Source organism: Falco naumanni, chromosome 1 (assembly GCF_017639655.2).
Source record: "Falco naumanni isolate bFalNau1 chromosome 1, bFalNau1.pat, whole genome shotgun sequence".
Taxonomy (NCBI): domain Eukaryota; kingdom Metazoa; phylum Chordata; class Aves; order Falconiformes; family Falconidae; genus Falco; species Falco naumanni.
Window position 1 is genome coordinate 24,591,132 of NC_054054.1, and position 16,358 is coordinate 24,607,489.

Sequence of the window (16,358 nt, forward strand, 5' to 3'; positions counted from 1 at the left end):
ATATATTTTTTTATCTCCCTAAGCCTGCTCCTGGAGTGGATGACATTTTTCAGACATTGTCTGTAAGAAACACCTACACTGAGATTCCATTTCTTCTTCTCTTGCAGAAATCTGCTTGGTCTTCTGGACAAGCTTGTTAGTCTTTACACTAGTGTTTAGGTTTCTTTGGAGGACCCAGGACCTCCTGCCAGCGGTGCTGCTTGTCAGCATCGCTGTGCCCCTACCAGTTTTTTCCCCTCAAGTTGTTCTTCCATGGCTGTGGGTCACTGGAAAGGAGTTTATAAGAAGTAGGTGCGAACACTTTCTGCCAAGAAACTACTTCTCAGCGCTTGGGTTATTATTTTGTTCTCAGTCTGGTTTTAGGCTGATATGAGGAAGTCTATTTTGGGTTGCCCTTAAATGGATGTCATCTAGAGGACAGTCTTGTTAAAACTTGGGAGTTGCCTGCTCAGCAGTTCAACGATGTGCTCTTGGCTGTGGTTGGAGGATACAGTAAATCCAGCTTTAGGGCACTTAGAACCAAATTAAGAACATGACTCTCCCATGAAGCAAAATGCCAATCCAGTAGCAAACTCATTTTGCTGGTAAAGTGAGTGTGGTGATTCTAAATGGATCGACTTTATGCGGGATCATGCATTGTCTGCTTCTACCGCTCTGCTTTTATGCTGCATCATGCTCCTCCCGTTGAAGTTGACGTTCTAGTGGCAAAGGAACCCCTATCGCTTTGTCCGCTGACTAGCGCAGCAAAACGGCAATCATGTGCCTCTGCCTGCTCTGGGCCAAAGTGTTATTAACAGCTAATTGATAGTCTGCAGGTCCAAGTTTAAAGATCACGGGCTTGGTCTGCTCTTTGCTGGCACCACGCTTGGAAGTCAAGGTGGCAAGTAGGTCACTGCAATGCATTGCCCTCGTTGCTCGATCGGCTGAGCGCGTGGAAGGGCAGGGGGCAGCTGAAGGTGGTGCTTTGCTCCATACGCCAGTGACCCGCTCCCTCTTACTGAAAAGTGTGGAGAAATCTCCTTTTGCTTTCACTGCAGGTGCTGTCGGGGGGAGTGACTGGGTGGACCAGCTCTTTTGTGAGGCTGGTGGCTGTGGCAGCGAGGTTCCTCCAGCCTGTCTTTTACCCCAGTGCTCATTGGTGCTATGTGGCAGCTATATTTTTGATAAGATTGGCAACACCACATACAAACCTGCCCTTCTGATATCATGACATGAAGTTTGGAGTAGCAGAAAAATCTCCCTGCGTGTGGGTGTAAGCCCGGTTAGTGATAGCTGGGGTTCAAACATACGTGATTTTTGTCCCAGCAACCTCATCATACGAAGGTGCAATAGCCTGCTCTCCTTGAATAGAACTGTGAGCCTGCTGTGACCGTGCAGAAAGGAATCGCCACTTGCAGTCCTGTTTCTGCTGAATGATCGTCCTGGGTGTCATTAGTAAGGCACCAGCATCCCTTGGGTCCTGGGGCTTGTGCAGATACCATCAGTATTTTGTTCAGCACTTGGCATTCTTCAGAGACAGAATGACTCCCTGGCCTCACGGTGCTGTGGGCTGGGACTTTCTCTTCTGTTGTTCTGGCCAGCTTAAATTGGTGGAAGTGATGAAATTCTTCTTGATTTCAGTTTATTCGCAGGTGGCTTTAATGTAACTTGGTTTTGCATTTTTCTCCCCTCCTTTCTGGAAGTATTATTTCTTCATCTTGAGTCTGCACTGGTTTGTGTGTTTGTGGGTTTTTTTGTTGTTGGGTTTTGGGTTGTTTTTTTCCCCCTCCCAGTGCAGCTGGTGGAGGCAAAAAGGGCATTTCGGTAGGAATTTGGCTGTTTGCATTTCTAGCTATCAGGTCTGCATTAGTTTTGATTGACTATTATTAAATTAGCATTTTATGTGTGCAGTGGGACTGATGCCAGTGGCCTTCTTCAGAAGAGCTTGTGTTGCATAAAGTCTTCCTGGACAAGCTGTTGTCACTTAGGTGGGGATGAGGTTAGCTTGGAGTGCTTAAGTCTCTGAAAGCCTGCTGGTTATCTTGCTAGTTTAATGTTTTTGGAGAAGTTGTCTTTCCTCCGCCTGGATTATGTGTGGATGCTGATGCCTGGGCTGGGCGACTTTGTCTCTTCTGTCTTTGTTTTACAGCTGCGTGCTCTGGTCACGCTCCTTTTGACGTAATCTCAAATGGTATCACATCCTTTCTTACTTTTTAGTAACTTGTCTAACTTGTAGAAATTACATAATTTTACAGGGACTTTCATCTAGTACCAGCTAAAGTTTGCAGGGATTGATTTCATTATTTTTTTTCCCCTCCTCCTTTTTCTCCATGTGCCCCCTTGCCAAAGCCTCTACTATTTGGAAATCAAGTCAAACCCTTGACATACTCGTGATTCTCGGTCATGCACTTTCTCTGTGTCTCAATCCCACCATAGCTGCATGAGGATGCTGATGACAAGTAGGCTTTGAGAAGTTCCTGCTCATGTGACGCTGCTCGGTTGTGCCACATGGACTGCGTTACGAGGTTGAGTGTTGAAGCAGATTATTGAAATTATCCATGTTAAAAATATCCTTTATGCTGGATTATGTTTTTGCAACCAGCATATCGTGCAACCGCTTATCACTTGAGAACACTGAGATTGGATCAGAAATGCTGTGACTGCACTCTGTGAAGTGCTGAAAGTGCATTAGCTCCCTTGGCTGCTTCAGATATGTCCAAAACGTTTTACACAACCAGGCTTTCTGCCTCTGCCAGTGGAGCTTGGTGCTGCATCGGGTATTGCCTGTCCTCCTCGCAGAAAGCATACAGCCAGCATACGGTCTGTGCTGCACGCTTGGCTGGGACCCAGCCTGATTCGGGCCAGATAACTAATGTCGGTGGTCCACAGCTTTATGATGCTTTTAGAACAACTTCAGCACCTCAGAGATGCTTGGGGAGGTGATGGGGAGGAAAACGTGCAGCTTGGAGTTGCGCATTTGAAAGTAGGAAGCCTGAAGGAAGGGAAAAGTTCCAAACTGTAATTACAGAAGTGAAATTAAGATGCGAGCTGGTCTCACATGTTTTGTGTTAAGGAGGGGGGAGCATATTCTGTGTGCTGGCGGTTATTGCTAAGGAGAAGAGACTTTCCCCCAAGAAGGTCACAGGGGAGGACGAGTGCAGGAGCTGCTTGCTGGGAAGTCAGGATTGAGAGTGCTGGATTGTTTTCCCTGGGGAAAACCAGATCTGGGTTAATGGTGGCACTGGGTGTGCTGCCCCACCCCACATTGTACACACTGCCTGCTCTTTTGCTGAGTGGGAAATGGACTTAAACCGAGGAACTCCCATTTCAGATAACCTTTTTCTTTTAAAAGGCAGCCTGGCAAGGCTGAGACACCTACTTAAACATCCTTGTTTGTGGGTCGGAAACTCTGTGTCAGGTCCCAGCTACCTGTGCCTTGGGTCGTGAGGCTCTTGTGCAGGCAATGTTCAGCTGGAGAGATTTCCCACAGTTGCTGTTTCTTTGTCTGGGTTTATCTATCTGTGTATGTTTTTATATAGGTGTTTATATATAGGGGTGTGTGTCTGTGTGTATATATATATATACACACAGATCCCCTGTCTATCATGTACTTTTGAAGTCTTGCACCCGTTTTGAAGCTGTGCGCTGAGCCAATGCAAAATACATGCTTGTAGCATTGCAGGCAGCTCGTGCCCCGTGCTACCTAGCCTTATGACACAATACACTTAGGCACAGATTTCTCCAAAAGAGCTCTTACACGAGGTTTAACAAAGAGCAACTGCTTTATCAGACAGGATTGTTTTTGAATAGACACGGGTTTAGTTGAAGAGCACATGAAAATGCTCTCATAAACCACTCCTCTGGAGCAAGTTTCATCTAAGGTTTGTTGAGCCTCAAGTCATGCGCTAAATTATGAATATCTGTTGTACGCTGCCTAATTTTCTTTAAGTGGGGCAAATGTATGCTGTATGGCTTGCAGTCATCTTTTCATCGTAGCCTTCTCATTTAGTCTGCTCCTGAAACGTACGCTCTCCTCCTGCTGCTTTCCTGTTTTTTCACTGCTCCTAAGAATCTGCTACCCCCCCCCCCCCCCCCTTTCTTTTTTCCAGGCAAACGTTTTGAAGCAGGTGGGTGGGGGATTTTAGGAACTTTTTTGTGCCAAAATTGAACTCTGTTCTTTTTTCCATTAGCATGCTAAACTTAAAAAAAAAAAACAACAAAAAATAGAGGGATAGCCAGTTGGATGTGTGAAGCACGGTCAAGTAAGATGTTGCCTATAAGGCATAAAACTCTGACAAAAATGGTGCAGGACATGACATTGTCACGGTATTAAATGGAAAAAAAAATCAGGTCCTGCAGGCTGTCTTGAAATAACAATTTTTAGGAAAAATCCACTACTGCGTGTGGGTTTGAAACCTGACACCGTTCTGCCTCTAGAGAAAACTTTTTTTGTGATTTTTATTTCATGCTTCACAGAAAATTAAGCTACAAAAACGTCTGGTTTGTGTTAGCCTCAAACAGATTTATTCATAATACTTGCAGTCCGGAATCACTTCTTCCCCTTGGTTGGCCCATCTCATAAAGCTTCTACATACGTGCAGTCTTGAATCCCTTCCAGAGTCTCTCTGTGCCCTTTCCTGGCTCTCCTGACATTAAATCTGGCAGGTGTGGTGGAAGCTGTCAGGAGCCAGGTTGCTTGGCTGGAAGAGGTTCACCTTGTCCTGCTGAAGCAAGGGATGCCACGATTTTCAGATTAAGCTGGAGTGAGATTTGGACTTCTCCTTGCTGGTATGTCTCCAGTTAGGGCTCCACGGTTTCCTTTAAGAGAAGGAAATTAAAACAAACAGGCAGCTGACTTAATCGGTTTTTATAGAGCTGTGTCATTTTATGGTAAGCAATCTAACATAATAAAACAATGGCTTCAACTGCTACACCTACCCTGGGGTCAAGTGCCAATATCCCCCTTGTATTTCCCTGTGTTTTGATAATGTTACTTTATTGTTTGTGCGGAAGAAAGCTTCAATTTCATCTACTCCCGATAATTTTTCCTCGTAGTTATTTCATGTTTGGAATGGATCCAAGTTGAAGAGTTCTTCTGAAGTTGTCAGAGAATTTAAAGTGAAATCCAAATGATGTAACTAACTTTGTCAAAATAAATTCAGATAATTCTTATCTTGGTTTCGGGAAGGTGCTTTTGTAGGCTTCACCTGTGAGTTGAGATAAACCTTTAGAGGTCTTGACGTTCCAGTCAGTAAGAGTTTGGAAAACAAGATTTAGCCAAGAACTGAGACTTGTATCTAATGGGACTTAATTTCAATCCCTGAGAACAGCTCTGGAGAGTGGAAACATTTCACCTACAATGAGATGACTTAATCGGGAATCTGTTAAAACCCAAACCCAATAGAAGTCCCTCCTCCCATACCCCCCGGTTTTCAAAAATATTTTGTTAGTACTAAACCCACCGTTAGTAATGTACATAGCGTGGCATAGTATGACTGAATGAACGGGCAGCGTTTTCTGTGGTGAAATCTGTGTCACGGAGACATTTGAGCAAATAACCTGGATCGAGGAGGTTTGTGTTCTGTTCTGATTTGGTTTGTGGTTTCCCCTGGGTCTTCATAACCTGCTGACAGGAGCACAGCCTTGCTTGTCGGGGGTACTATTTGAATCGAATGGATGGTCAGCAGCATAGAGGCAAGTAGCTGCTTACAGCAAGCACCATCTGGAGCGCTGATGGGGGGCAGCCCCGCAGAAATGAGGCTTCTGGAGGACAAAGAAGCACTGGGAGAATGTGCCTATTGAAATGATGTGTTCTCAAGAACATAGTGAGCATGAGGGTGGTTAAGAAAAAAAAAAAAAAGTGAGGTAGCAGGAAATGTGGAGCAGGCTTGCAGCCGTGTGCAGAGCTTGCTGCTGGGTGCAGGGGGGTGCCGTCTGCACAGCCGTGCAGTGGCACGGGAGCAGGGCTTGCCTGGCCGGGATCTTGCCCGCCGTGCAAAAGCGTGCAGGCTGGGCCAGCGGCTTGTTCCCTGGGCGTGCCGTAGTGTCCCACCTAGGTGGCTTCCATGAAAGGACCTCGAGGGAAGGGAAGATGGGAAGCGTAGCCTCAGTGATGTACGTGGGCTGTCGAGGGGCATCCTTCCCCTGCCTTTTGCTCATCCCTTCTCCAAAGCCCCTTCAACAAAAGTGCGCTTCAGTGTTGGGTGATGAAGGGCTGGTGGCACTGCCATGCTTGAGAGGCACGAGCCACCAACAGAGTGAACCTCTGAGTTTTCACATGCTCGTTGACGAGTATTCCAGAAGGTGCAGTTGCTTGTAAGTGGGTAGTAAGATGATAAACTTGCAAAGACTTGCAAGACTTTCTTACTTTTTGCCTCCTCCTTGTTTTGCTGCAGTATGGGCAATTAATTGGCAACTGTGTCGCACGTGTTGTGGTCTGGCATGTCCTGGTGGTTCATTGGAACCAGAAAATAAGAGCCGCTACTGTGAAAAGGAAAAGCACAGCCCAAAACAAATGAGCAGTCGACGCTCTGTCAAGGTTGTATGTCTTCCAGCCTTTTCCCACGCGTCCTGCATCATCAGAAAAAAAAGAGGTGCTTCAGCACCTTGCTTGCATTTACAGATTGTGGTCTTGTAGCATTTGTGGTTGTCTCAGGATTCTGTACAGGAGATGATTGACGCTGCCCTGGAGAGAGGAAAAGGCATTCTCCACGTGGCCGAGAAGTCTGCAGGAGGGGGAAGAGCCGAGCTGAGTCCCTCTGCATCTGCTCTACTCGATTGCGTTTGCCAAGCAGTCATCTCGGGTATTAGTTCCCTGTTGATTATTGAGAATTATTTTGGAAGGAGCTGGTTTTATGTTTGGATTTAAAAATATTACAGCACAAGTTCTTTCTGCAGAAAGCAGAGGCTTCTGTCCTCTGCTGCTCCTGGTGAGTACAGCCTTTTGCTGAGAAAGCATGTAAATAAATGCTGTTTTAGAGCTGACAGGGGAAGATGCGTCCGAGATAAATTTGGCAATGCGTTCTAAAAGTGCATCAAGCAGACCGTGCTGAGTGTAGTCAGAAGCTCGTTTTCCTGTGTGGTAGAGCCCATATGCAAGTACGTGAGAAAAACACAACGCATCTAGCCCCTAAAAAGGAATCGGTCATTTTAGGTCTGTTTATTCAAGCATTTGCTTACGGGCTGTGAGAGCATCAATTTGGACCAAGTCTCCTTCCTGATTTCCTGTTTACTTGGCCACTAGCATCAGGGTATCAGAATGCTTCACAGGTTGCAGAGAAAAGAAATGAAGTTCTTGCCTTCCCTCTGCAGCCTGTTGACAGAAGAAGCCTGTTCAGCATATTGACTTGTCGTCTTTGGGATTCAGGCACGCATCCGCACCCTGGTGGCATCCAGCTTGGGGTGGCTTGGTGAAGGCACCAGTTCGCACTGGCAGGGAGGCCTGTGGTGGCTCTTTTGTCAACTTGGGTCCAGCCCCTGTGCATCCTGTCTGGGTGAGCCTCTGGGTCTACCGATAGTTGTGGTGTTCCATCGGTTGTTGAAGATTGAGTGATACTGCTTGTCACAAGTGGTGGTGGTGGTGGTGGTGGTGGAAGGATGTGTCTCAGTCCTGTGGAGAACTCTGAATGCCAGCTGGGCTGTGATGAGCAGGCCCCTTATACCTTGTGGGGAGCAGAGTGGAGTGTATCTGTGGTTGGACCCATGGCTGTTCTTGCAAGCCACGCCACGTTGGTTTTGGCAAGTTCTAGTCACGATTAACAGCAGTAAAACCAGAGCTGATGGGTACGTGTGTGGGAGTCGCCCAGAGTTTGTTCCTAGCAGCATGGGGAGGAATGGCAGAGGTAGTGATAGAACAAGGGGGATTGGTTTTAAACTGAAAGAGGATAGATTTAGATTAGATATTAGGAAGAAGTTCTTCACTGTGAGGGCGGCGAGGCGCTGGCCCAGGCTGCCCAGAGCAGCTGTGGGTGCCCCATCCCTGGCAGTGCTCAAGGCCAGGCTGGACGGGGCTGGGAGCAGCCAGGGCTGGTGGGAGGTGTCCCTGCCTGTGGCAGGGGGTGGGAACTGGAGGTTCTAGGTACAGGAGCCCTTTGTGTAGTGGGTGTTGGAGTGGCCAAACAGATCAAGCTGTTGGAGGCAGCTGTCTGTTCTGCTGGGAGCTGTAGAGTCTCCGCTGCTGGAAACGATGAAAACTAAGCCTCAAAGAGGAGAGCTGACATGTGGGCCGGACAGTTTCCTCCTTTTGTGTCTAGGAGGTGAATGGTGAGGGGGAGTGGGGTGTGGGTGGGTTCGGATGTAATCCTTGTGGGTTTGAGGGACCTGCCAAACGGCTTAGCCAGCGACGCCTGGTGCGCTGGTTACTTGGCTTTGTCTCTATTTCCCACCCAGCATCCCCATCCCTTGCAGTCCTGCTCCACTTGACAGTAGCATTTTTCTGAAGCAAAAAAAATCTTGACAGGTAATTGATGCTGGGCTCTGGGAAGCAGGTGAGGTTGATTCTGCACGCTGGGGAAGATCTTGTTTCACTTGCCTTTCCCATGAAAACTGACGGCTTTCACCCGCCTGCCTGCAAGAGCCGTGGCGCAGGCGCGGTGGCACTGGCACGCTTCACTGCGCGGGTTTGACGTGACACCTGCGAGAGCCCCCGCTGCTGGGGCTGCTGCCTGGGCGGGCTGGCTGGCATCACAGCGCTGCGACCCGGTGGCCCCAAGCCTCTCCTCCCTGAAGCTGTTGACACACTCTGTGCCCTGGCTTATTGCAAGAGGGGTTGCTCTGTAAATGTGACTTTCACATGGGCTCTGCGTTATGCTATCCATTTTGGTCATGGAGCTGGCACAGAGTCTTTTTTTTTTTTTCTCCTCCCTCTTTTTTTAATTTTTTTTCCCTTTTTTTTTTTTTTTTTTTTTCCAGTCCAGAGTTTGCCGGAGTTTCTTCCTGATTGCAAAAGACGTTTGAAATGGGCAGAATCGTAAAAGCTTATCAGCAAGTAATAGCTCCGGTTTCTTGCTCCCCAGCTGTGTTACGCATTTATCCGCTCGCCCCAGTTGCATCCCCACACGGCGGCTTGCATTGCCACATTACCCCTTCTGCTTGATTTATACCAAATGCTAATTCCCCTCTTCTCCTGTCGAGGAGGTGTGGGTGTTGGTGGCTGTCAGGGGAGGCCCCGGGGCGGGGTGGGTGGGTGTGTGTGGCCGGGGGTGGCAGCACCCCAATTCCTGGCGCTGCTTGCAGGGAGTGGGACAGGCACTTGCAGCAGGGCTCAGCCTCCGGACGGGACAGCTGAGGTGACTTGCTGCTGCAGACCACCACTTTGGAGATGTGTGGCAAATGTTCGCTGCTGTAATGAGCATGAAAGATTTATTAAAAAATGTAAAAATTATATTAAACCCTATAATTAATAAAATTACATAAAATATCAAACATTTAAATATACAACCCCACAATTTATTAAATTATATTAAATATTAAAATTAAACATGAAATATCAAGCCCTATAATTTATAAAATTATATAAAACCGGAGACTCTTAGATCAGCGTAAGCAAGAGGAAGGAGACAAGGGGGACAAGGAGTTTTATTTTTTTTTTTGGTGTGTTTTGTTTTGAGCCCCAGCGCTTCCCTTCAGAACCCTTCAGAGGCAGGTTTGCCCTGCTGGCGCTCCATGCTCCAGTACGCTCTTGCCTCAGAAGCGAGAGGCAAACATCCTCGCCCCTGTCTCAGGCTGTGCTCGGCTCCCTGGAGAACAGAGGAGCATCTTGTTTTCTGCTTTTTGCCATTTGATTTCCTTCATTGTGCCCATTTTATACCAACTTTTCTCTGCATTAGGAGGTCTGGGATCCCTCTTAGTATGAAATCCTGTTCTTCGGGAGTACCCTGGCAGAGTGTTTCTGTGAGCTGGTCTGCAAACTGGGGTTGAGCTGTGCTCTGGGTCAGGTGGGCTGTGCGTGGCTCCGGTTAGAACCCTGTAGGAACAGCGGCATTTCTCAAAATGTTCGGTCCGATCTAGTTATCAACCCAGAGAAGACATCTGCTGAAGCAGCTCGTGTTTTTTCGCCGGAGTATATTCTGTCAGAGTACGTGACTTGATCAGATCTAGATGCTGAAAATAGAAACCAAATATTTTTAAATTAATTTTTCGGGTTTGTTTCCAAAAACCTTGCAGTAGCAGTAATGAGTATGGGGATCTAGATAAAAAGTGTCTGAATGTCCTGTGCTTTTTACCTTACTACGAGGAGCTGGTAAACCACACTTAAACCAAAGCATGAAAATGTCTGTTCAGAGGCCCTAAATATTTTCCACTCTTTATTTATCCAGTGTGTCCATCTTCTCCACGGGATGGTGAAATACCTTTCCTTGCTGTGGTGTGTCACTGATAAGACTCTTGCCAGTTTTCCCCTGAAGACCCAAGTGAAGATTGTCTTGTTTTTTCAGGTGATACATGGTTGGTTGGTTAGTTTTTAATTTTTGCAATTCCCTTTTGCGTGTTACTTGAAAAATTCCAGGGGGCTGAAATATTTCCCCCGTGCAAATTCATAAAGGATGTTTTCTTGCTGGATGTTGGCCTGAAGAAATCCTGCAGTAATCTGAGAAGGGCAGAAAAGACCAAGTCAAGGGAGGTGGCGCTTGGGAGTCTAATCACTAAACTCCTGCGGATTAAGAAACGGGGCACCATGCCAAGGCAACCCAGGCTCTATTCCTGGCCCTTTAAACCCCCCCCAGCTCCTTTGGATCCGCTCTACGTGTGTTTCAGGGAATGCATCAGGCTTGCAATATGTCCAAAGCAGTTTTCCAACACTCTGCAGCTAGAAAGCGCAGCTGTTAAATGTGGTAGATGGATCCAAGGGAGGAAAAATACCTTTTTTGGGGGGAGTAGGTGGGTGGGAAGCACGGGGTCTGTTCCTGCTGCCCTTGGTGAGGGGCTGCCTGGGATGCTCGGCAGCAAGCAGGGCAGGGCGACGCTGGGAGGATGCGCTGCTGTGGTGGGGAACTGGAGCAGACATCGTAACCGGGTGGACGGCACCTGGTGAATTTTCAGCACTATATTCCTTGCAGGCAGTGGAAATTGCGTCCTTCCTTGCCCTATTTTTCCCCTCTTCCCTGTACCCACAACTGCTATGAGTCTTGCTTTTCTGATGCTGCCAAAGATGGAGGCTGGTGTATGAGCGGGGCTGTGGGATGCGTGGGTGCGCTTGTGTGCATGGGCGTATGCCGGGGAGCCCGAGTGTGCCGGTGCTCAGGGGATGGAGGCAATTGCTGGGGCATGTTGCGTGTGAAACTGTAAGAATGGACTTTACAGAGCAATAAAGGGTGTGTGGTTTGTGTTTTGGTCTGGAAATCCAGTACCATCTGTTCCAGATGTTTTCAGCTGTGTTTATAGCAAGTAGCTACTGTGCTGCTTTGGGGAAGGAGGGCAGAGAAAAAAAAAAAATCGGGGTGTGCCTACACAACCGTTGCAAACAGGCAAGAGCATCCGTGAAATAGGTTCCCTTTTATTGCTTTAGGAAAAAAAAGTATAGGTAGTCTTGAATAACGTAATGAAGAGCTGAGACTTGTGGGGAAGGCTTCTGCCTGCGTGCTCAAGCGGGGCTCTGTGCGCCAGGCTGGCGAGAAGCGCGTCCTGCCCCTTCGTGCGGGGCAGCACCCGCTTGCGAAACGGGGCCTTTCTCAAGTCAAGGAAACGTCATCTTCAATTCCTTCCAGCAGTCAGCACGGGCAGGAGCAGTCTGCGTGGAGGGGTGCTGGGCCTCAACCCAAATGCCTCCACTGGACCTAAACTGAGGAGCGATGCTGACGGTCGCTCCTGGGTACGGTGCTGTGCTGTTGGCTGCCATCCGATAATCCCAATGAAAAATGCATGTCTCCTCATACTTAGTTGGTGGGTTTGAATCTGACCTGTTCTGCTTTGTTCTTTTTTTATCTGTGACATCCCTGAGACTCATTGATGAGAGCAGAGCTGTGGTCTGAGAGCCCAGGATGGGGCCAGTGGTGCGTCAGTGAAGGGCTTGAGGTGGAGAGAAACTTGGCAAAGATGGGAGAGAGGCTGCCGTGCTCCTGCTTGCAGAACACCGGCACTCTGGTACTTTCTTTTGCGGCCGAATTATTATTTTGTTGTTGTTCTTTAGGTAGGTGTTGACACATGAGGTAAATATCCTAAGACATTCTGATTTCTCAGCGCCCATCCGTTCAGGTTCCATGCTTTTCTGAATCTGAACGTGCCCTTAAAAAGTGTTTGCTACTACTGCACTGGGAGGATCTTGTGGGATGGCAAGTGGAAGCAGGATGGATGAGAAGAAATTTTGAAGGCTTTGTCTCCTTCTGTACCTAGTTTGTCCCTATTCCATCTAGAGAATAAAAGGAAGAGGTGTTGGGGTTTGATGGTTACCCGCATATGCCTGTTTCTTGCCGTTGGTAGGGAAACAGGTTGCCAGCAAGGTCTCCAGTTGTATTAAGACAGAAAGCTGTCCAGCAGCAAGCAGCAAATGTGTGCTTAGACTTTAAGCCTCTAAGGAGATTATTTAATATCGCTAGATTTTAATTTTTGGGGGGTTATTTTATCTTTTTAATTTATTTTCTTATCAAAAGCGAGTTTGCAGATGAACCCTTGGGAAGGGTGCAGGGTCTTATTTTGTGGGTGAAATAAAGCAGCACGAGTTTTGGGCAGCGCCACTTTTATGGCAGAGGTCTAGGATGAGTCGTCTCTTCTGCACGGGGAAGCAGAGAAGAGGTGGGAGGAAGCAGGGAGGAGAAGGCAGGTAACGACTAAACCCTGTCCCCAGAGGGATGAATGAATGGGTGACACACATAAATGACTGCTGTGACGGTCTGACTTGCTGTAGCTCGGTCTCGGGATAATCCTTGTATGTCGGATTTCTGTAAGGCCAACATGTGACACGAAGCTTGTCTCCCAACAGACAAGTGTGCTTTGCTGGTATTAAGCGGCTGGCTGAAGCCTGCTCTCCCGCTGTGCACTCGAACGCATGTGTGTGTGTCTGTGTGTAGTACGCGTGCTTGCTCGTGTACGTGGTTCTGCAGTCGCAGTCTTTTAGAAGGACTTTAAAAGGAAACTGGAATTCCACAAACTCTTGGCTATTGCATAGACAGTCCCAAACTTGCATGTGTGTCTATACGGCCTTTTTAGCAAAAAAAGGAAAAAGGAGGAGGGGAGAAGAGGAGAAAAAAAAAAAAAAGAAACAAGAAACAGGAAAAAAAAACCCCAAAGATTTCTAGCTGGGATTACCTTTCTCACACCTGGCACCAGTGATGTCATCTCAAGGTTAGAATTCAAGCTACATGAGGCCAGCTTAAACCAAACGCCGTTTGAAAGGAGCTCTATGAAGGAACAGCAGGCACTGGAAGGAGAACAGGAGTGCCCACAGGAACATGAACAGCAGCTTGCAAGTTAACCTGCCCAGGACCTGGGCTGGTTCAAGTAGCTCACTCCAGGAGAAGTCTGAGCATTCCTTTTTTCTTTTCTATTACTATAGGATGGAGGACGAGGCGGTACTGGATAGAGGGGCTTCCTTCCTTAAGCATGTATGTGACGAAGAAGAAGTGGAAGGTAAGAGACCTTGGACTGCTGGGGCGAAAGGGTGCCTTCACAGTTTGTGTTTGTGTTTAAGCTTGGCATGGCACAGTCGGATATCAGAGAAGAAGGACGCCTTTGTTTTGCCGAGTGATTAACCCTAAAATTGACCGAAACACTGGTAAGCTTGATGGGGGCGAAACAGGCTTTTTAAAGAAACCCTCTTTTTCAGTTCAGGAGTGGATGTTACGGGCTGCAGGCACACGTTTCCACTCCCCGCAAAGTCCTGTTTGCTGTGTCTTGCATAGTGGCTTTGAAATATCAGAGCTGTTTGGTTTGCTTTCCTTCGTGAATATAGTTTTGGCAATGCAGGCATATCACCACCATGCTTGGAAGTGCTGGAATACAGTGGCAGGCATCACAGGTGGAGGAGCACACTGGAAAAAACAGCAGAATTTGCACCAAGTGTCGGGGTGGACATCAGGCAGCAAGTAAATGTTTGCTTGGGTCATCCCTTTAGCTTAGCAGGCATAAAGAGAAAATGTTTCCCTTGAAGAGGAACTTTGTTAACAGAGCAAACAGTTTCCTCACTTTTTAGAAAGAGAGTAGACTCCTTTGAAAGTGTTTTTATTTTCTAAACAAAAATGTTGTGAAATCCAAAAGGTAAAAGGAATTTAAAGGAGTTTAAGGTGGTTTGTGGAAAATGATTATGCTGATAGGAATGAATTATCTGCAGCAAATTCTCTTTTTTTTTGAGGATCAGTTGGCCATGTGCTTGATAAACTAGTGGGGAAGGAGGAGGAAAGGTTGATAGAGTACATACTCCACCTGGAAGGGGAAAAGGAGGCCAGCATTGCACCTCCCAGTGCTGTCCTTCCCCTCTTGACTTAGATATATAGTTTTATTCTGATTTCTCTAATTGCAAACAGATGCCTGTGGCTTTTTGGTTGAAAACGTTTTGGAAGGGGTAGGGTTCCAGCCGTGTTATTGTCACCAGACACTAAAGGACTGAGCAGTATGAAAGAAAAAAAAGCTCCAGAAATACGAATTAGAACACTTCCAGCAAATCAAACGAGTCCTTCCCATGAAAAAGCCTGTGTTTTCTTCCTCTCTTCTGTGAAGCAGTCTGTGCTCAGTAGCTATAAATCATCATGTTGGGTTTAATTAGGCCATTTGCTGTCTGCGGGGTTGGAATGACAGGGGTTTTGTATTGGCCTTTTGCTTGTAGAATAATTGACCCTTTGGCACAGCCGAAACATTTGAGAGGGGAGAGAGAGAGAATATTTTTTTATATTTTACTGCCTTAAATATTGCCACATGCTGTGTGGTGGGTATTGACTGTGTGTGACACTCCAGGAATACAATACAAGTTGCTGTTTGTGAAGAGCAGTGCGGGACCGTCCTTCTAACTGTCTGCAGGTGCTGTGAAAAAGGGCTGCCCTTAATGCTTTGAGCATTATTTGTCGATGTGGTGTGTTTATCTCCGTGTTTCCACATTGATATCCTCATTTGATGTAGCTGAGCTACCAGACTGGCTGCAGTTCATCTTGCTGGGGTAAGAAGAGGAGGGTGAAACAAGTACTTCTAATGGCACCCGACAGGCTTCTGAGAACTGTAGATGCTTGTCTGAGCTTCCAGAGAGACGTGGAGCTGTGTAACCAGCTAATTCCCTTGTTCGTGCTAAAGGCAGCGCCTCAGTTCTCGCCAGGCTTCTGCGAATGACCTAGCTAAATCACAAAGGGAGCTGCCGTCTGTGGCGGGGCCACTGCTGACGCCGTAGCATCTGTCAGTGCCACGATGCGTGAATGATGCAGTTGGTGAGCCGCTGCTCAGCCGCTCCACTCTTCTGCAGTGGGACAGCCTTGAATTCACAGCCTACCTGGGAAATCTGGGGCATTGCCACACTGCAAGTCATCGCTAAAGGCTTTGACACTTTGAGGAGATCTTATCTGCCTTAGCGGGGAAGATGTCCAACCTAAATGGAGCTGATTCTATGCATGTCCTCGGCTACGTCTGACTCCCTTCTCAGATATGTGTCCTGTATATAAATATGCTTAATGCACATGTCTGTCTAATATGCACACACGTACCCTGTGTAACAGTCATAGTCTGCACGTATAGAACGAATCGTAGATTCACAGAATGGTTTGGGCTGGAAGGGACCTCAAAGAACCTCCAGTTCCCACCCCCCTGCCACAGGCAGGGACCCCTCCCACCAGCCCAGGCTGCTCCCAGCCCCGTCCAGCCTGGCCTTGAGCACTGCCAGGGATGGGGCACCCACAGCTGCTCTGGGCAGCCTGGGCCAGCACCTCGCCGCCCTCACGGTGAAGAACTTCTTCCCAATATCTAATCTAAATCTACTCCCTTTCAGTTTAAGATCCAACAGAAGGGCTAAAACATCAGGTTGAAGACCTTCAGCTGACCCTTGGTGCAGATGTTTTTAAGTCTCTCTGCTAGATTTCTGTGCTGCACGTGGGATGGTTCAGGGAGGAGAACATTTGTCTAGAGACCTGAAGCTGTTCACTCCGAAGTGCTCTCCATTACTTCAGCCACCTTCACGGCACGGTTATAACTTGCTGCTTTTAAAGGCTTTCAGTAGTTGCATCCTTTGTAGAAGAAACAGTGAGTGGGACTGTTACCTCTAGGTGCGTTTTATTTTTCTGAGAGTTTTTAGTTTTAGCCTACTTTCATGAGGAAACAACATACTTATAAAGTTCTTTGCCTCTCTTGGACCTTCTTTCCATTCCTTTCCCAATAATTCTTTGGACCCAGCAGTTCATATCGATCAGATTTCTCAGGAAGGCTCTTTAAAGCTACTCTTAATATCGCTAAACTTGCAGGGGAAAAAAAACCCC

General features: G+C 47.4%; 1 protein-coding gene across 7 annotated transcripts in view; it reads left to right on the forward strand.

The window, feature by feature from the left end:
* The window catches only part of SLC4A4 (solute carrier family 4 member 4), a 235,793-nt gene that overhangs the window by 59,352 nt on the left and 160,083 nt on the right, over positions 1–16,358 (forward strand). For 4 of the 7 annotated variants that reach the window (XM_040586266.1, XM_040586285.1, XM_040586276.1 and 1 more), the window contains exon 1: positions 12,925–13,539. In XM_040586266.1, the coding sequence (XP_040442200.1) occupies positions 13,362–13,539 (178 nt within the window). In that variant the 5' untranslated portion in view covers positions 12,925–13,361. Of the gene's footprint in view, positions 1–12,924; positions 13,540–16,358 lie in introns of those variants that run through there. The other 3 variants (XM_040586303.1, XM_040586294.1, XM_040586313.1) reach the window with 1 other exon arrangement.